At 40.6% G+C, this 21,468-nt stretch overlaps 1 protein-coding gene across 1 annotated transcript in view; it reads left to right on the forward strand.

The window, feature by feature from the left end:
- Ddr2 (discoidin domain receptor tyrosine kinase 2) overlaps positions 1 to 17,212 on the forward strand; it is a 127,732-nt gene extending 110,520 nt beyond the window's left edge. The window contains exons 12-18 of the mRNA XM_055624500.1: positions 3,755 to 3,965; positions 5,310 to 5,533; positions 6,799 to 6,926; positions 8,927 to 9,115; positions 9,384 to 9,618; positions 12,375 to 12,524; positions 16,779 to 17,212. Of these exons, the coding sequence (XP_055480475.1) occupies positions 3,755 to 3,965; positions 5,310 to 5,533; positions 6,799 to 6,926; positions 8,927 to 9,115; positions 9,384 to 9,618; positions 12,375 to 12,524; positions 16,779 to 16,913 (1,272 nt within the window). The 3' untranslated portion in view covers positions 16,914 to 17,212. The remainder of the gene's footprint in view (positions 1 to 3,754; positions 3,966 to 5,309; positions 5,534 to 6,798; positions 6,927 to 8,926; positions 9,116 to 9,383; positions 9,619 to 12,374; positions 12,525 to 16,778) is intronic.
- Positions 17,213 to 21,468: the final 4,256 nt, after the last annotated feature.

The raw sequence follows: 21,468 nt of genomic DNA on the forward strand, positions 1-21,468 counted from the left end.
TCCGTTTCCTACATCGCCATGACACCAGGAACAAAGTTCAGATGCTAAAAAGTTGTAAATGGCTAATGAGTTCTCTGGGGCTGCCAAGAAGCAGAAGTATGGAGAAGGCTGTTGAAGTGAGCCCAGAAAAGATTTAGCTGAGTCTACTTTCTTGTTTTCAGAATGACGATTTCCAAATCTGCCTAGACATCTCAGGTCCTTCCTTTATCACATGTACTGGTTAGTTTTATGTGTCACCTTGACACAAGCTAGAGTCATCAGAGAGAAAGGAGCCTCAGCTGAGGAAATGCCTCTTTGAGATCCAGCTATAAGGCATTTTCTCAATTAGTGATCAATAGGGGAGAGCCCAGTCCATTGGGGGTGGCGCCATCCCTGGGCCAGTAGTCCCGGGTTCTATAAAAAAGGCCGAGCAAAGCATGAGGAGCAAGCCAGTAAGCAACACCTGAAATTTAATGCATTAAATCTCAACTTGGACGCTTCTATGGAGAGTCCTGTTTACTGGGTTTGAGCTAGAGCGCAGGCACCTGTGTATGTTTTTACCGTGGCAATGGTTTGGATGGATAGCTGAGGTTGTGGGGTCACTCTCCATCTGGCTAAACTTTCTGCCAACGGTGCTAAAGGTTTTTGTCTTATTTGTGTGTTTGTCTTTTTGGCTTTTGGTGTGTGATTACTTACTTTTCCTGTCGCTCTAACCAAATAGCTGACAAAAAAAGCAACTTAAGGATGGATTTATATACCATGATTTTTGAGGGTAGATGATCTATCATGGCAGGGAAGGGATGTTTTGGCAGGAAGGAAGTGGCTGGTTACCTTGTGTCCACAGTCAGGAAGCAGAGAGAGATAAATGCTGGTACTCAGCTTACTGTCTCATTTCTGTTTAGTCGGAGATCCCAGTCCATAGGATGGTCCCTATGTTCATGGTGGGTCTTCCTTGCTCAGCTCACCCTTTCCTGAAACAACTTCTTATACATGTATAATTATGCTTCCATGGTGACTCTAAAGTCCAACAAGTTGACAATGAAGCTTAAAAAGCGTTGTGTGTATAAAAACATTTAGCCTCGTTAATACCCAAGTAATTTCACTATCTTAGTCCTATTTCTTTATGCACTTGAAGGTTATGCTTATATGTCCCTGAATTTCTCAAATTTTTGAGTCAAATGACATTAATAATTTTGTCACATATACCTAATATTTTAACATAAGATTTATTTCTCACTTTTTGTTTGTTTGTTTTGTTTTTGAGACAGTCTCTCTATGTAGCCCTGGCTAGCTTGATATTCTAGATCAGGCTGTCCTTGAGCATGTCATAATTCTCCTGCCTGTTTTTACTCCCCAGTCCTGTCATCATAAGCATGCAGTGACATAGAACTCACACATGTAATTTTATATGAAACTCTGGGTAATGCTCAGATGGACTAGATTTAGCTTGTTCTGATGAGATCACACACACTCAAGGGGCAAGCTGTGCTCTACTTCCTGTTTTTTTTTAAATTGTCCAAAATCAATACACTTCACCAAAGTGTATCTATAATTTTTCTTGGCTTCTTAATCAGAATAGCACTTCAATGAATACTGCTGCTGTGTGACTGTCCATCTTTTGATCTATGAAAATGTTTCTGGCTTTCACCTTTCTGGTCAGTGAGTTCCTATCAATGGTTATAGGTCATAGGCTGTGGGTGTCTGCAGAGGCCAGAAGAAAGTCATCAACTTCAGAGACCAAGGCTTGTACCAGAAGAGGGGTGGGACACTATGAGAATGGTCTTGAATCTCTAGAATTCTTAGTATGTAGGGTTGGAGAGAAAGGGCTACCTTAAGATGTGAGAGGAGCAGCCCCGCAAGCCATCTGCTCCACGTTCAGGTTCCAAAGTTAGTTTAAAGTTTTGGGGCAAGACTCTTTCATAGGAGAGGAGTTTCACAAGACCTTCCTTCAGACAAAACACAAAATAAAGCTTTCAATGCATGAACAGAATCTAAAGAGTTGAAAGGTGAGCTCCACAGAGCATCCAGTCAGTGGTATACATATGTTTCAAGGTGCCATTGGGACAATTCTAAGGGTTTACCTATTTTAGAAGGCAAAACACACTCATAGCTAGCTGGGTAACGCCAATGTGAAGGTAGCAAAGGGGAGTTGCTGGAGGAAGAAGGTGGTTGACTAAAGTTTCATTAGGCTGCTTGAAGCTAACATGTTTTTTTAAATATATTTTTATTAGTTCTTTGAGAATTTCATACAATGTGTTTTGATCATATTCACCCCCCACTCCCTTTAGCTCCTCCCAGATCTACTGTCACCTCCCACCCCCAACCTCTCTCTCTTTCTTTCCCTCTCTCATAACCTACTGTACATCCATGTTGTGTTGCTCCTGTAGCCACGGGTGTGGGGCTCTCCACGGGAGCATGGCCAACCCAGCAGACCTCACAACCCATTGGCTGTCAGTAGCTCCTCAGTTAGGAGTGGGTGCTCATACTCAATAGTCTACTAGGGCTCCCTTATTCTTGAAGGAAGGAAAGAAGAGAATCCACATTCTGTGCTGTAGACTTTCCCCCCATTTTTAATTTGATGTAGAATTTGCATTTTTTTGGGTCTTTCTTCTGAAATCTACTGGACTGTCTCCATTATCTGGGAGACCAATGTTAGTCTGGAAATTCCTGACAGCAGGGAGGGCAGCAGTTTTTGCCTTTGGATTTTTAACTCGGTCCTTCCAAAAACAAACAAACAAACAAACAAACAAACAAACAAACAAACAAACAAACACTGTTTCTACTTCTGTATAGCCCTGTATAATGATTCACAGTACCCTGGGATGGCATTCTGGATTTATTGCTAGGATAACATCGTGTGTGTGTGTGTGTGTGTGTGTGTGTGTGTGTGTGTGTGTGTGTAAAAACTTTATATCCAACAGCATTACTATCCATGTTTTCAGTCCATAACATTTTTTTTAGTTGCTACTTTTGATGGTGTCCTCAGCAATACTTTGAGAAAGTCAACTCACATTTCTGGAGAACCTACTTTGTCCTGGGTTCCATGTTTGTTCTGAGTCTGTTGTTGCGACAAAGGGCTGCCCAGTCTAGTAGAGAGACATCTAAGATGCTCTGCTGAGTACCCAAAGTGTGTTTATTAAAATGGTGCATGTTACATGTTCAGATTCAGACACTACACTCATTAAATGCTAACAGTTTTCTTTTTTTGAAGCAGGAAGTTACATTAGACAGTACGCCACAACAGCTGGTTATTTGATGCTTTCTCTTCCTGTATTAGCTGAAACTCGCCATTCTGTTTGGGGTTAGCAAACCTAACATGTTAGTCTAACCTATAATCACTAGAGTGATCAGATATGCTGTTAATTTAGCATGTGTTGGAATCCTGAGAAAACAGAAATTTCAGTTTATGTTTATCCAGGTCAAGGGTTTAAAGGATAAGTAAAAAAAAAAAAAAATCTATTATTTAATAGAAGTCACACAACTCTAAAAACCGGAGAAAGTATTTGGCTACTTAGAAGCTCTCATATAGTTGTGTAAATGATGCCACTAAGTGCTTCAGTGAAACCTGATGAATGTTGTCAACACAGAAATTAGAACACTAAATTCAGCCCTGAGGAAACCTTTGCTAAGTTTCTGCAACACAGGAATTTATGTGCTGCCTATGACTGCCTAGTTTTCAGGTGCAGTTTTCCTGAGGGTTTGCAGGTATAAACTGAGAGGAAGGACTGGATTTTAGAAGGAGAAAGTGATCATCTTCTCCATCCATGCCTTTCAGGCTTCACGGAGGATGCTGGATGACGAAATGACAGTCAGCCTTTCCCTGCCCAGCGAGTCCAGCATGTTCAATAACAACCACTCCTCATCACCAAGTGAACAGGAGTCCAACTCTACTTACGATCGAATCTTTCCCCTTCGCCCTGACTACCAGGAGCCATCCAGACTGATCCGAAAGCTGCCAGAATTTACTCCAGGGGAGGAGGAGTCCGGTAAGGATGAGATCATGGGCAGAGGACTGAAGGAGAAGTTTTAGTCACATGATATAGGCATAACACTCTTGCTTCAGGAAAACCAAATCCATTATATCTATGCCAGCCTCTGGAGAAGTATACAGTCTGTCTCTAGGTTTGGTTGCTGCTGCTTCTAGTCTATTCTGGGACCCTTCCTTTTGTAGTTAACATAAGATGTTCAGAAGGACAACAAGAAAAAAATGGCAAGTATCACTAAAGTGTTACCAGAGGAAGCTGAGCCGTCTCACCCAGGTAACCTTCTTGTCCTGTATGTGATGGAAGAGAAGGCCCAGCTGCTGTGTTCACCTGACCTCAGACTTCACGGGGGTAAATTCTAGACTCGGAATTACACTGGATGAGAAAAGATAAATGAAGCTGAAGGCATTCTATTGCTCTGGATAGCACTCTGGATAGTTGAATCATTTAATTTTTGTTGACTTCTCTTTGGTAAATATTCATTACACTAGTATAAGATTTTTGCGGTAAATATTTATTTTAGCTTTTCTAAAGGAAAGTACTGAAAAAGGTACAGAGTGCCAGTTGCTTCAAATCCCAGGTCCCAGTTTAAAATGTGCCCTAGAGTGACACCAGGAGTGATGCTGGAGCATCTCTGGCATCCTCAGCAGCCTTGCAAGGTCATCAGTCTCAGCAGAGGAAGGCCTGAGTCACTGATGTGACTAAGTAGAAAAATAAAAGCTCGTCAGGTAATAAACTTGCTGAAAGAAGAAAGGAAGTTAACATCCATTTCATTACTGATGGAGTAAAACTCATAGGAGGAGCACACTGCATTAATCTAATTTCCTAGAAGCAGCAAGACAACTATACGTGAGTTTATTTTCTTAACAGAACTGAAGAAAAATAACCTATTTCCTGAAGTCCACAACATCTCCCATATGAAGCATATTCCAACTTTCTAAAATTATGGCATATCTTAAAGTAGATCATATAAATTCAAGTCTGCAGTTGTGCTGTTAAATTTAACGGCAATATTCTGAAAGTAAGAATGAAATTAAACCTTCAAGACTACCATCTTGGTACAGCATAAACCTTCCTAAGGCTTTGGCCACACAATTTCACCAGATTAGTCAGGGAACTTGTTCATGATGGTGCCTTGTGGAGAGAGTGAGAAACAAAATGGTGGCCTACATTCTGAAGTCCAACAGAAAGGTGTCTAGATGAAGCATAACTGCCCGCAAGTAAGTATGTGTGAGGAAGGCCAGGCTGCAGTGGGGCTGTGTTCTCGCTACCCCCTCAGATCTTCTTTCTTAGAGATATTTCCACAGCTGCCCTTGGGAACCAGACTCAGTGCCCGTGTCTTCTCAGGCTGCAGTGGTATTGTGAAACCAGCCCAGCCCAATGGCCCTGAGGGTGTGCCCCACTATGCAGAAGCCGACATAGTGAATCTCCAGGGCGTGACAGGTGGTAACACCTACTCTGTGCCTGCTGTCACCATGGACCTGCTCTCGGGAAAAGATGTGGCCGTGGAAGAGTTCCCCAGGAAACTCCTGGCCTTCAAGGAGAAGCTGGGAGAAGGCCAGTTTGGGGAGGTGAGTTGATCTTTGGAATGAGACACCAGGCAGGCCCTTGATGATGTGAAGAAACTGGGCGGGTAAAGAGGATGAACGGAGTGAGTGTCCAGGCAGAAGGAAAGTCACAGCAGAAGGTCTCCCCTCCTTGTCTGTCTGCATTGCTCTTGGGATGGATAGTTAACGGTCAGCTTCATCTTTGTGTAAGAACTATGGCTTTCCTTGAACTTCTGGTTTCTATGTATATATATATCTAAAATGTTAAGGGCACCAAGTCACCTGAGTTCAGATATCCTAAAAAAATACGCAGTGCTTTCAAAAACTATTTACAATGAATTACTGAGGGTGGAGCTCGTGCATGCCATCCTCTTTTCTGAATAATCTAGAAACATCCTGCTTGCTATCTTTTTTTTTTCTCTGAATGAGAGTTAAATGTCAAAATGGTAAAAAACAAAACAAAAACCTCACCTGTGCCTTTGGTGCTGGAATTAACCACCAGGGAATTTATCACCACAAAGATAAGGAGGAGCCCTTTCCGAGTTGCCCTCGGAATGATGCATGTAATATTAAACCTTTCACTCTTGCATAAGTCATCAGAACCTTCGGAGAATTCAGAGCAGTGTTTTCTGCTGTAATAGGAATCCTTGAATCCTGTTACCAAGTTCCCAAATATAACAATGGTTTCAAATGCTTATGTTGTTAACTTCCAGTATAAATCAAATAGTCTTCTTGTGGGTAGGTTTGGTGTTAGAAGAGGCAGAGAGACCCATAACATCTTTCTGTGGCATGACATGGACTAATTCTGTCCCCTGGATTGAAACCCTATGCTCGCTGTGCTATTGCTAACACATGGCCATAATTTACAACATTCTCCTCACCCTAAGGGACTATCTTAGGAAATTGCCTTATGTTTAATATGATAAAGAAATTAACTTTCTCACATCAAAATTGAAGCAATTATGCCACATGGTGTTTTCTAGTGGAGTTACGCTTTGATAAAATACTACAATGCAGATTAATTCCTTCCTGTATCAATATTCCATTCAATGTATACTCTTCTTTTTTTGATAAGGCACCAACATATTATATTAGCTGGGTGCTTTAGCAGTGTTTATTAATTTTTTCAATTACTTTAATCTAAGGCGTGCCACCCATAGCCTCTTATTGGTCTCTGATTACTTTGCTTGAGTTGTAAGAGTTAGTTTATCTCCAGGACATGCCCAGCAAGAGTACTGAGCCATCTCCAGGAGAAAGGATGATGCTGAGACTCGGTGACTTTTGTCTAGGTTCATCTCTGTGAAGTGGAGGGAATGGAAAAATTCAAAGACAAAGATTTTGCCCTGGATGTCAGTGCCAACCAGCCTGTCCTGGTGGCTGTGAAAATGCTCCGAGCAGATGCCAACAAGAATGCCAGGTCTGTGGTCTGCATTTTGAAATCTCCTTTGTTTGCTTCATGGTTAGGATGAGGAATATTTATGTCAGTTCCTGAGTTTTTATTTTTCTTTCTTCTTTTGAGATGGGAAGGTCTGTGAGCTGTCCCACAAGCCCACTGTTAGGCTTTATGTTTCCAATATGGCCAGAAGAGCCCATCTTTTCCAGCACCACTTTCAAATAGAAATGTATATATTTGCATTGTATTCACTATGTTCTTACTTCCTAAGCCCCCTCACCCAGTGTCCACAACAGCCCAAGAATGCTCTTCACTCATGAAACCCAGACATACTCTTCAATGTTACCCTCTCTTCTTGCTGACTTTTCATAATGACAAACATCTTTTTCCCTACATCTTTGCATTCTCCTCCCCCCCCACCGCATCTCTGTTTATATTCTCATCCTGTTTTTTTCTCTTTTATGCTCCTTTTCTTCTATGTTCAGCAGCCCCTCTCAAACGAGAAGCTACTTCTACTTGGAAACACACCCATGGAGCCCTGAGCAAAAGAATCCACAGTCCTTTAACACATTTCCCAACTGGCTAGCAGTCTCTGGATCCTTTATCCTTACACTGCGTTGCCCTCTGGCCGCCTTTCCCTTACAGTGATGGTGAGTTAACCCTCACCCAGAGAGGCATGCTGCTGGAAGACTAATTGTCTGTGTCCCAGAGAAACCTGAACATCTGGATGCCACCTGCATCTTCCCCTGTGTGTTGTCTTGATTTGTCTCACTGACATGCATCCCAAGAGGAGGCTTATTATTGCTAGTCCCTAAATTATTGTAAATTCCAAACACAACGATAGGTTTCATTAAAAGTTGTACAACGGACAGGATGTGGACTGAAGAGGAGAGAAAGGTGAGGAAATGGAACTGTGTGGGCTCTCACATTTTAACCAAGAGCTCTGTCTTAACATTATTAACACAAATAAAAAAAATTACACTTTCCCAGTCTCACACAGAGAGGGTATATTCCTCATATTAACTTTTGCACGACGTGGCTGGAGAAAGCGGCAAGTGAGAAAAGTCATTGTATGAGATCAGACAGTACAGTTCTGGGTTGTTTGCGTTGGTGAGGTTTGTGGGTCCACCTGTACTCACTCTTGTTTGGTAGAGATAGAGTGCCTAAGTCAGGATTCTCACACGTCACCAAAATTCATGGTCTAGGATTCACAGGAAAATGAGAGGGGAGACACTGACTCAGGACTACACTGGTTCCAGGAATTTATATTGACAGAGTTTGATGTTCAGTGTAGAGTTCCTGTAAAACTCATTGGAGACGTCTAACTGATTTGCTCCTGTTGTTTTGAGAATGTGGGCTGTTGGCTCCAGGTTGGCAATTTATGGCTCAGTGTGGCTGTCACTGAGAAGCCAAACAGTTATGAGTTTGGGGCCAATGAGTACTTTTGAAATGATTTTACTTTACCATCATGGCTTTCAACCAACTCGGTTTGAACAGGCTACCAAATCACTGTATGGTGTGGCTGACTACTGGTACAGATGGTATTGGGGAAAGGCAGTAGGAGAAAATAAGGAATGATCAGCTCATCAAGAGGGTGGTTAGCCACTTTGTAAAAAAATTCTTCAGTTTAATAGTGTAATTCAGTAGCTTTTGAAAGAGGCAAATCTCTTAACAGCACTTGCGTTGATTTTTAGTGGAAAGCTCCATTTGCAGAAAAGTCTTAACACACATTTTTTGTTAACAACTTCATGTGTAGTGGGCATTTTGCCAAATACTGGGGATATAAGAGTGAATCATAGGCCTTGTCCTTGAAAATGTTATTATTGAGTAAATAAAGGTCCATTGTGTTCAAGGAAGAGTTGAATGTGATAGTTCTGGGTACCAGTTTATTATCACCTCAAAGATCAACCAAAGGGGAACAAGGCATGGTGCAACGGGTGGGAATGGACACTGCCGTGTATCCTTCCTTGCTCATTTCTGACTCTGCCAACCTCTGACTTCACCTATAATCATGTCCTCCAAAGGAATGATTTTCTTAAGGAGATAAAGATCATGTCTCGGCTCAAGGACCCAAACATCATCCGTCTCTTGGCTGTGTGCATCACTGATGACCCGCTCTGCATGATCACAGAATACATGGAAAACGGAGATCTCAACCAGTTTCTTTCCCGCCACGAGCCTCTGAGTGCTTGTTCTAGCAATGCCACGGTCAGGTAAATGAGCCGCGAGTTTTGTCTTTTCTCTATGGCATTGACAGTAACTCCAGGGTCTGAAAATGGGAGTGGTGAAACTTTCCAATCATCGTGGAGGTAGTATGGGAAATCAATGAGTATGCAGTGAATGATGGGACAGCTGCCCATTGGGGGTAACCAAACAGATTCTTTAAGAATGGGACCAGGATGTAGATGGTTTAGGCCTGGTCTGTTGATTAGAATAGGCCCCCTCCACAGCTACTTGCTCTTTTCTTCTGTGTGTCCCCAGTTACGCCAACCTGAAGTTCATGGCTACCCAGATTGCCTCTGGTATGAAGTACCTTTCGTCTCTTAACTTTGTCCACCGAGATCTGGCCACACGAAACTGCTTAGTGGGCAAGAATTACACCATCAAGATAGCTGATTTTGGAATGAGCAGAAACCTGTACAGTGGGGACTACTACAGGATCCAGGGCCGGGCAGTTCTGCCCATCCGCTGGATGTCCTGGGAGAGCATCTTGCTGGTGAGTTTCTACCTCTGTGACCTGCTGCTCTGGGGGGAGGCCAGGAAAAACTGGAGGGAGCAGAAGGCAAGCTCCAGAGATTTCAATATTTTCCCTGATTTGAGAGGATCTTCTCTAGATACTGTATTTCATCATCCTCATCATCATCATCATCATCGCCGCCATCATCATTGACTTGTCTATGTCTGCTGGAGAAAAGTAACACTCGCTATAGAAACTTTAGGGAAAAGTTTTAAAAGTATAAAAAATTAATTAATTAATTAAAAATTTCCCCTCTAATTTTTTTTTTTTTACCTATTGAATGGTCTTATTTCCAGGCATTAAAATCCTTATCTGTTAAAAACTTATGTTGCAATATATTCTTTCCATATTAAATTCATGACCGTGTTTCTTATTAGTTATTTAGAATGGTCTGTGTATTATTGTTTTGATTTTTTATCATTTTCTTGTTGAAGGCATCATTCTTCATTTCATGATTTTTACCTAATTCTTGGTGTTCAGCATCATGAATGAATGACTTCAGGTGTCTCCCTTGGAGCTTGATCTTTCCGGCCATCCACATCTGAGCCACTTCAGTGCTCATTTGACAGCCACTCAGCTCATTAAGGGGATGAATGAACTATAAACTTCCACTTTCTACAGTGCTGCTTAGATTGTCTTCCATGTAGTCAGAGACAATCCTGAGCCCAGTTTGAGTCGATTTATTTCTAGTTCATCTGCTTATTTCTACCTGATATTTATATAGGATTCATAAATTAATTTTGACATTCAAAAATGCATATTATCTTTTCCTCATCAAGATAAGTGTAAGTGATGCTTTGGAATACTGCCTTTGAGATTTTTTGCATGTATTTCTATGTGTAGATGTCTTTAAATTTTTTTTTTATTTTTACTGATACAATTGTGTGTGCATGTGTGTGTGTTGGTGGATAGGAATGTGCATGAAAGGATGAGGGGTGCAGAGGCCAGAAGAAAGTGTAGGATCCCTCGGAGCTGGAATTACAGGTGGTTACAGGGAACTGACCTCAGGTCCTCTGGAAAAAGGATAAATGCTCTCAATCTGTCTGTTTTCCTGATATTCAGCATGCTGAAACAGGAGGATTGCCATTAGTTAGACATATGCATGTATTGGCTAGTGAGATTCCATCTCAAACAAAAAAGAAAGAAACAAAAAGAATGATGCTGTGATATATGCCATTTTATAACAACCTAATGCCATTTCATCTCTATATGTAAGCCTTCATTTTTTTTTTTTTACCAGTTTCTAACATAACCATTTTTTTAAATAGAAAGGTGCTGTGTGTTATTTAAAAATGACATATTGGATTACATTCAGAGGACTGTTTCCTCCTCCAGTTGTTGCATTGTTAATGGACTTATTGACTGGAGTAATTTAGTAAATCACTCCTTTTATTTTTCTGACCTAAAAATCAATACCCTCTACATGTCTATGTCACCATCTTTATTTAAGAAAAATGTGTATTTTTTAATAATTTTTATTTTTTTGATTAATTACACTTTATTCACTTTGTATCCCCCATAAACCCACCCCTCTCCTCCTTCCACTCCTAATCCCACCTTCCCTCCCCCTTCTTCATGCCTGCCTCTCCCCAAGTCCACTGACAGGAGAGGTCCCCCTCTCCTTCCTTCTGATCTTAGTCTATCAGATCTCATCAGGAGCGGCTGCATTATCATCTTCTGTGGCCTGGTAAGGCTGCTCCCCCTAAGGGGGGTGGTGATCAAAGAGCAGGCCAATCAGTTTATGTCAGAGGCAGCCCCTCTTCCCATTACTATGGAACCCACTTGGACACTGAACTGCCATGGGCTAATCTGTGCAGGGGTTCTAGGTTATCTCCATGCATGGTACATGGTTGGAGTATGGGTCTCTGGGAAGACCCCTGTGTTCAAATCTTCTGGATCTGTTGCTCTCCTTGTGGAGTTCCTGTCTTCTCCAGATCTTACTATTTCCCTCTTCTTTCATAAGATTCCCTGCACTCTGCCCAATGGTTGGCCATAAGTCTCAGCATCTGCTTTGATAGTCTGCAGGGCAGAGCCTTTCAGAGGCCCTCTGTGGCAGGTTCCTGACTTGTTTCCTGTTTTCTTCTTCTTCTGATGTCCTTCCTCTTTGCCTTTCAGGATGGGGATTGAGCAGGAAATGTGTATTTAATGAGTGTTGATCACACCTGATCTCACTGCTGTCATTTGACCACGTTATCTTCAAGACTGTGGCTACCCCTCAATAGGGAAGTGAGAGTTCTGGATCCACTGGGCCTAACTCTGGGCACTTAAAGCACTTCCTTTACTCCTAGCATCAAAACAATCAATTTCTCATGCTAATTTAGACATTCCCCAGATGACTCTCCAAGGCAGTCCATATTCTACAGGTGTTCACTGTTCAGAGAGTCGATAGCCTACAGGTATCAGTTCTAATGCTCAGTCCAGTGGCTTATGAACTGAATCTTTCAGCTCTTGGATAGAATCCAAGAGAAGTAAAACTAAGCTGAGGTCACAGGGATGGGACAATGGGCTTGCTTCCAGTACGTTCATGTTGCTACTTCTACTTCTGGTTCCTCCATCTTGCCAGTTTCAACATGCCTCACCCTTGGTAGGGGAAGAAAGACTGATCCCAGGCAATAAGCATGGAATATGCTGCTTTGTGTGTGTGTGTGTGTGTGTGTGTGTGTGTGTGTGCGTGCGTGCGTGCGCGCGCGCACGCCTGGCTTGAACTGATATTTTTCTTCTTTTTCCTTTGACAGGGCAAATTCACCACAGCAAGTGATGTATGGGCCTTTGGGGTGACTCTGTGGGAGACTTTCACCTTTTGCCAGGAGCAGCCCTATTCCCAGCTGTCCGATGAGCAGGTTATTGAGAATACTGGAGAGTTCTTCCGAGACCAAGGGAGGCAGGTATGAACTGTTGGGGATGTGGATGTGAGTGCTTTCAAGGGAGGGAGAAAGGAAGGTCCCGACTATGTAAGAAGGCCACAGCTCAAGGATGGAAACAAAATTCTGTTTCTTATGTTCAATCTATGTGTTCAATCTATGTCTGGAATCTAGATTCTCTGTCAAGTCTGTTTTGTGGTTAAAAAAAAAAAAGGAGTGTGGGGATTTAATAGCATTTGTATAAAAAAAACTTTAGAATAAGATATGGTGTTGCTTTGAGCTGGTGAGCAATGCTTTTGGACTTGGACATTCACAAATTGACTGGTATAGCCTGGTCCTTCTCTGGGAAGGGACCTTTTGGCCAACTTACTAAGTCTCTTGGGAGTTAAGAACAGCTGAGCCCTCAAGCTCACAAGGCATGCTGATTCCCTGAGATATCCAGCTTTCTTTTCTCTCATTGGCCAAGTTTTTAATGCTCCTGAGAGACTTAGGAATTAAATCTTGTCAATAACTAGAGCATTGCAGTCCCCCAAGTGGTCTGTCTGTAGCACACTTTCATTACAGCACTTCCAACAGGCAGGTGATGACAGCTAAAGACGGGCTTCACATGAGATAAAAAGTGGGTCCTCTCTGGCTTTACCTGGACTTACACAAGGAAATGACAAGGAAGGGACAGGGACAGAACACTGTGCATGCTGAAAATGAGAACAGACCTGCAATTTGATTTTTATCTCAGTGTTCTTTAAATAATGTAGTAGCAGGGATTCTAAATTATCTGGTTAGGGGGTGTCTTAGTTACACTTTCTATTGCTGGGATAAAATATCATGGCCAAAAAGCAAGTTGGGGAGGAAAGGGTTTATTTGGCTTACACTTATGCATCGAAACAGAGGCCATGGAGTAGTGTGCATCTTACTGACCTGTTCAACATAGCTTGCTCAGCCTGCTTTCTTACAGAATCCAGGGCTATCTGCCCATGGATCGCTCCACCCACAACACCCTCCCCAGTCAATCACTAATTAAGAAAATGTCCTATAGGCTTGCCTACATCCAGATTTTATGGAGGCATTTTCTTAACTGAGGTTCCCCTAGGTTTCTTAATTGAGGTTTCTCAGATGACTTTAGCTTGTGTCAAGTTGACCTAAAACCATCCAGCACAGGAGATAACTGCTCTCATATTGTGATAAAGCAAAGATTTGCTCTTGTCTTTATGAAATATGCAGTGGACCAAGAAGAAAAAATTTCCCTTCCAAGATTAGTGTACTCAAACCATCCTTTAGAGGACACATGGTCAATTAAGAATTGTGTGTTCATTGCTGTTAAGACATACCTGTACTACTAGCCCTCTGTTTATTAAGATTTTTTCCACTTCTGTGAATTATCATATTGAGGATTTGACAGGTTTTACATTGAATCATAAATTGCTTTTGGTAGGGTGATCATTGTCCACAGTATTAATCCTACAAATCCATGAGAAGAAACTCTTCTGTCTTCTCAGATCTTTATTTTTTTTTCATTGTCTTAAAGTTTTATCATACAAATCTTCTATTTCTTTCAAATTTTTTGAGGTTATTTTGGAAAGTATTATTTTCTCAATTTCTTTCTCGGGGTTTTGTCATTTGTATAAAGGAAGGCTGATGATTTTGTGTTTGAAATTTGTATCTTGATAATTTGCCAAACATATTTATCATCTAGAGAAGTTTTTTTAGTAGAGTTGTTAAGATATTTTTTGAATAGAGACATATCTGCAGATAATAAATGACTCCCTTTTCTTATTTAAAAAAAAAGAATTGTGTGTTCAATTAGAAAATAGATCCTACTCATTAAAATAATGATTTTAATTTGAGTGTATGCTAGAATCATAGGCAAAAGTGGGGTTATTACAAGACTGTTTTTTTTCAAGTTATTATTTATCAACAGAAATCCTGCAGAATCAGTTTTTAAACAAAAGCAAAATTAGACCACCATACATGCCACAAGAGGAAGGCATCCAAGACCTTTCTTGGATACTGTTTGCTTTACATTAGTGTTCATGATGTTAAAATTGGTCGCTAAATAGTCAAATGTTATTTCAATTCTATTATTCAGTTTCACAAGAACACATCTTTTTAAATCATCTGATAATTACAGAAATTTCCATTTCTAATAATCTTTAGAACTTGCCTTTTCTGGTTTAGTTTTAGACCGTCTACGTGAAAAGGCCCACTATTTTTACCCACACAAGATACTAGCAATGAACCGAATATACATTTGACCACCTACCCAGGATCAAGTACTATAGTCAAGTATTTGACTGAATCCAGGCCAAAGCCAAATATTATCATCATGTACTGAGTACTTCTCTGTTATAACTGTAAATTTTGAAAAAAAATTACTAAATTTGGCATATCAAATATAAATAATTAATGATAAATTTGGTGAAATTAGTTGCTATTGTTTTTATAATTAAGATTCCAGTATTCATGTTTTAGAGTTCGACATGAACATATATGGACAGTACTGTTTCTATCAGCAACTAGATGGCTTTTGTGATCACCTGAACTACAAAAATGTGTAGGTAGATGAACTCATTTTCCAATAGCTCATCTAACCTATTGGACATAGGAGATACAAGGAAGAAGAAAGACAATGTTGCTAATATAAAACCTAGAAGAAATTTCATACTTAGGGTTCATAGCATGAACAATTTCCTTCTATTTAAAATGCTTAGATGTCTATAGCAAAAATTTCAAATGTTAAAAATTTATTGGGCTTTTTTGCTCTCAATTTATAGTCACAAGATATGAAGAAATTCCAGATAGCATGTGAATGCTCTTATAGAATAAGTAGAACTAAGTAACTAAAATGAAATAGTTCTAAATTTTACTTTGGTCTTACGAGAGACGGCAAAATGGTAAATATCATATGAAGTATTATGGGACGTAACTTTAATTTGTCAAGGCTGTAACATTTTGAAAGGGGGCCTTAATAATTTCAGTTATTTACTCTTGTGATTTTGTTGATATGTGTTGGCTTAGGATGGGTTTTGTTGTTATTGTTGTTGTTACTTTTGAGACCGAGTCTTACTACATTCCCACCATGGCCTTGAACTCAGATCTTCCTGCCAAACTTCCTGAGTACTAGGATTACAGGCCTGCCACTACCACACCTGGCATTCCAAATGACTGTAATAATTTTTTCTAGCGTTCTCTAGTGGGAGCCTCAGAAAGAGCTTTAAATTTTACAGATAATATACGAGATGCTCGTTACGCTTACTGGCAATGGTTCCTTTCCAGTGCTTGGTATTTTATAGTCATATTTTTTAACATTTTGACTTAAAATTTGTTATATTTAATTTGATATTTTAACAGAAGTCAAAGATTTTTGCCATTGGCATAGTTTTTTAAACTGTGAATTAGGAGTTGATGGGCCTATGTTATTGGTATACTTTGGGTAAAGCCCAGCTCTAATGATACATGATACCGGCTGGTGTTACATGATGTAAGGCAGGGCCATGGGAAGTAGTTAATGATTAACCAGGTAGAGCTATTAGGTTCAGCAAGGGCAATGGTATTTGATGGTCAAGGGATCATGGAAAATTTAAGTATGGTTTAGTAATCTGTCAGTATAGCAGGGTATTTAAATTATGGGTAAGGAGATGATAGCAATAAGATATAGAAGGCAGAAGATGGACTAGGAGTTGGCAGAGCAGCATCTCGCTTGGAGAGTTGGAAATTAGCAACTTCAGAGTAGCATGTTAGGCTGGGATGGGGTAGAGTGAACACACCTGTTAGTGCAATCTAATCTCGTCTAAATGAGACCAATAGGGAGGAGGGAGGACACAGAGAGCACTACTAGGCATGGCAAGGATACAGCCTGCATCCCATTTTCTGCATCTGGCTGAAATAGTCGCCTAAAAGTTGCAATAAAATGTCAATTTCTTTATGGAGCTGAAGCTACAAATGTACTTTATTTCTGTCAGATTGGCTCAGCCACGATTCACCCTCAAAAAAACTGCAAATCCGAATTCGTTTTGCATTGGTTTAATCATTAGCATGAAGATAGGGTCCACAGAATGGCCTATGGTGAGATAATGCTTGAGAGAACTAGGATAGACAAAGGTAATGAGAAAGGGGGCTGATGAGCTAGAACTCTTTGAGTCGGAAGAACAGACAAACCACACCGTTTGTCGTTGCTGAGTTCAATAAAGTCGTGAGGGCGTTCACCAAGCTATGATACAACCCATTCTCCTTACTCCTCCTAATCCATATTTTCTCTCTTTGAAATTTTTGTTCCCAAAGATTTATCTCCCTCAACCAGCCATTTGCCCCGACTCCGTGTATAAGCTGATGCTCAGTTGCTGGAGAAGAGAAACCAAGCACAGACCATCATTCCAAGAAATATACCTTCTGCTTCTTCAGCAAGGGGATGAGTGATGCCGCCTGTGCTCCTGTGGCCCAGGTCCTCCCCACAAGACCCACTCACCCACGTCTATGCCACTCCATCTGGATATTTAATGGACCTGAGAGACAGAGAATTACTCACTCTGCCTTCTTACTGTCTCTTGCCTCTTCCACTACACTTCCCTACTCTCTACCACTGACTCATATATACTTTTTTTTACGTGAAATAACTAAAAAAGAAAAAAAAATATAGAGCAGATAAAATTTAGTAAAAGAAATATTACTTGATATACCAAAGTGTTAGATAATGAAGACTAGAAATTCAGATAATTTATAAAGGTTATGCTTATGTTTATGTGTCCTGCAATATTTTTTTTCCATGTCACTTTCTGTAAAATACCTTAAGAAAGAAAAACTTGAAGAATATGAATGTCTTGGGAAACATGAGATTAGAGATTAGGCTTAAGGAAAATACTTGGTAGTTATAAAGAATTGTAGGACTTGGCATTCCACAAGTAATGGATGGTTTTCTGACTTGGACATGTCCCGCTCTCAGATCTCTCTCTCCTGTTACAGTGAGTGACATGTTCTTAAAAAGCTCTGCCTTGTTTCTTGGAATGAATGTTTTCTTCATCCCTGGCCAGAGATCAGGACATAGCTATGAAACAGGGCATATGGGTAGGCAAAAGTATCTGTTGTAAGGCTTGTAGGAGTGTAGTTGGACACAGGAAGGAAAGGTTGCACAGGGTCCTCAGTAGATAGAAGTCATGGAGGATGAGTAGCAAGTATACTATTTGTTGTTAAAGTGTGAGGGTCTTCTCTGTCTTGCTTAATCATTTTCACCTGTGTGTTTTGCTTGACTTTAATCAGTAAAGCCTGGTGTTTTCATATTTTAATGGTTTGCTCCTTTGGTTCATCTTACCCACTTCTGTTTCTTCCAGTATGTGCTGCCTCTGTGAGACCTGTAGGCTAGGGTCTGAATATCTGAGGCATAAATATCCAATTCCATGTCCAACAAACAGTAGGTCTGTCCTGAGTGTTCCCAAAAGGTTGGCCTAGACCACTGAAAGAAGTTAGAGGAAGACTTATTTGGAAAAATATGGACTCAGAAGCTAGGGATGTAAATGGGCTTCCCCAGAGGTGAGGAGTCTCTCTGAAAAGGTTCAGATACTAGCTGAAAAACTATGCAAGGAAGAGGTTCTTAACCCCTGGATATATATGTCTGTATGTGATAACGAAGGAACGGCCATTCTGTGTCACTGAGTGTGCTTTTGCCAATGAGAGTGTGGATGGAGGCAAAGCATGAGTTTCTGGCTTCAGGATTTATGAGAACTGATGGACAACTAAGCAGGTGTCACCTTCGAGAGGATCTTAAGTTCTTATCCTCCACAGATTCTCAGATTCAGCAGGAATCTAGGAAAACCAAACTTAGAGTCCTATAGAGGAAAACCAAGAAAAGATTACCAAATAAGCTTCCCTTGGCTGAGGGAAAAATAGCCGTGCTCTGCTTCTGTTGTCTACCAGCTTGCTCCATGGTCTCTTGAATGTTCCTTGGTTGAGACTCAGCATGGCTCCAGGATACAGCGTAGCTGTAACTCTAAGTCTTAAAATTCATTTTGTAGATCCTATCCAGTCCTCGCAAATTCCCCTTTCCCATGGCTTTTCTATCATTCTCAGCTTTAGTCTTTCCCCAGACTAACTTGGGCCATTGATTGGAGATGTAGGAGAGCACTGGGTTTGGAACTCTGGCCCTCTTTCTGCCCCAAGGCAAGCTTGCTATCTTCCCAAGTCTTGTCTCTCTGAATTTGTTTCCTTGCCTGTCTATTGAGAAATTTGAATTAGATGGTCTAGAAATCTGGTGTTCTGCTATGTTTTGTGCTTGCTGGAGGACTAGATTTGTGGTTGATGTAGGTTCAGTTACTGCTCAGAAAATTGTGGCCAGTAATAGAGATCCTCACGGACATTTCAGTAAGACCCACACCTGCTTGTATCTGCTTTCAAGTGACCAGGTATTTCCACACATTATCTCATTTTATATTTCCAGGTCCAGACATACTTCCTTCACAACTCCTGACTATATACACTTTAGGATTCTATTCCTTTACCTGCCATTTAAAAATCATGTTTAAAAATGAAAATTTCAGGACTTTGCATTATAGAAGTAATCTGCTCCAGATGACTATCAAATATGTATCATCATGTACAGGCACTTTTAATATTTTTTTTTTTTGTATGGAGGCTCTACCTTCTGGCACTGAAACTTTTATATTACAGACACAGGTTTAGTTTCTATTTACACTTGTAGAGTTTAGCAGTATGGTATAAACATAGTAGATGATAGGGGCTTACTATGTAGACATAGCAGGTAGGTCAAATCTAAATTAGAGGGATGAAGGTTGGCTTTGGAAAAAGAAAGCAGAAACAGACGAGAAACTGGGGATTATTGTTATTTTTCCAAGTTATTCATGATGATATATGTGAAACACTTATGTCAAGATGTCCTTTAGACTGTCAAATCTCAATTTATACCGTTATCAATACCTGTATTGGTAGTCAGGTCCATTATTTTTTAGTACTGGGATCACACCCAGAGCTCATACATGCCAGGCAGGGGCTCTGTCATTGATCTATAGCCTCAGTATCTATGTTCAGATCTTGACCTGTTGACCAGACAAATATGTAACTACATCATCACATATATAGTGACCTGGAATGGAAAGAAGTGCCCTGAGGGCATAATGCATTGTTGGAGTTGTGGAAAGATCACCTGTGAGTGCTCAAGACTGTGTAACAAAAGAGGGCTGTACACAAGTGTGCAAGAAGTGTTTTTAAACAGTGGTTACACAAATGTGTGTGTGTCTGTGTGTGTGACCAGATGGAGAGGATGAGGAGAAAATGAGAAAGAAGGCACCATAAAGAGAGGCAAGGAGAAGTTATGGGAAGATACAAGGCTAGGCAAGTCAGGCTGTCTGGAGGCCACGAAAAAAAACTCTGATACCTGAAAAGAGATCTGAGAACGGCTAGAAAAAGTGACTTAAAAAGAATGGAGGGTAAGTAAAAGAAGAAATGCTGGATGAGAGAGCCTATGTTTATTAAAATGGTGTTAGGTACGCTGTAGGAAATGGAAGGGATTTTTGCAGAGTTAAGGAAAGGGATGGTCTTTGTGGATATAGAAACAGGTAACCGTCAGAGCCGTAAGGGAGTGACATCTCCATCTCAGGGGAAGTGGGGACTGGAGGCACTTTGCTCCCCTGTGTGTTCTAGACCACATCTAGTGCTGGTAACAAGCCAATGCAGTCTGTGCACTGGGATTGGTGTTCCATGTGCTTTTTGGGAGTGAAGATCTAGGAATGGGAAACTTTCACTCATTAACAAATCATCTCCTTTCAATAATGCTCATCATTGCTGGGTCCAGGATGGCCACAGGGAACATGAAAACAGTAGGTGTAAATCAGTCAAGACTCAGTCTTGTCTGATGTTTAACAGACAGAGGGAGGTGTCATATTAGAAACCTGTTTGTCTAGTCCCACCCAGCATCCCACAAGAAAACCATGGTGTGGGGCTAGGCTATGCATTTTAAGGAAAGAAGAGAAGGGGGTGTGTGTCAGGATGAAGGAAACAGGGGAAGATGTTCTGAAGACATTCACTAGAAAACTTTTTACCCAAAAGTACTAAATAAAGAGAATTACAATACATTGACTATTGCGACTTTGATCCTAAGTTGAATTCATGGGCCTGGCATTTGCTATCACAGTCCTCTTTTGTTTTTGTTTTTTGTTGTTGATGTTGTTGTTGTTTTGAACCTTATCTCCTTAGGTACTGTGTGGGGTACACCCCTAATGTTTTGGCAAGATACAGATTCTGGTATACTCTGGGAAATCTTTTTGAACTGAGGTTTCATATTCTAGAAACAGATGAATGTCATTAGCACTTGGTGAATTATCTGGAATCCTGAATTAAGAAAAAAAGAAACTGGGTAGTTACTAAGAATTTGATTTTGAGCAGTTTTAACCCTCTTCTCTAATGAGCTCAATAGGCTGGCAGGAAAAGACTGAGGAGTGACTGTCTAGGTGACATCAATACTTTTAAGAAACATTTTATTTTGCAATTATCTGAGAATTGAAATGACATACAAAAGAATCAGTACAAAGTGGCCTTATCCTATTTAGTTCCCTCTCAGCAATAATATTTCAGTCTATTTTCATCCATTGAAACCATGGTCTACTTTGAGCCCTTTTCAAAACTAAACTCTAGGCTTGTCTTGGGTTTCACCAGTTTTCCTACCTTGTACTCACTTGCTCACTGGATATTACTAGCCTTTGTTGGTCTGTAACCTGACCTTGGTGGCATACAGCATGAAAGACTCTATCTGGATATTATTCTACAAACTAGAGAAAACAGCAAATGGACAAGCTCATCTATGAGTGAACAATATCCTACCTATTTGCTGAATCCACTTTCTTAAGTAATGCTCATCATTGCTGGAACTCCAATGTCCACAGAATTACACACCAGGCAAGCTTAATAATGAGTTCCTCTGTTTGGACTCCAAACAGCCTAAGAACAACTTAAGAAGAGTAACAACATA

Source organism: Psammomys obesus, unplaced genomic scaffold (assembly GCF_907164565.1).
Source record: "Psammomys obesus unplaced genomic scaffold, mPsaObe1.curated_primary_1811, whole genome shotgun sequence".
Classification (NCBI taxonomy): Eukaryota; Metazoa; Chordata; class Mammalia; order Rodentia; family Muridae; genus Psammomys; species Psammomys obesus.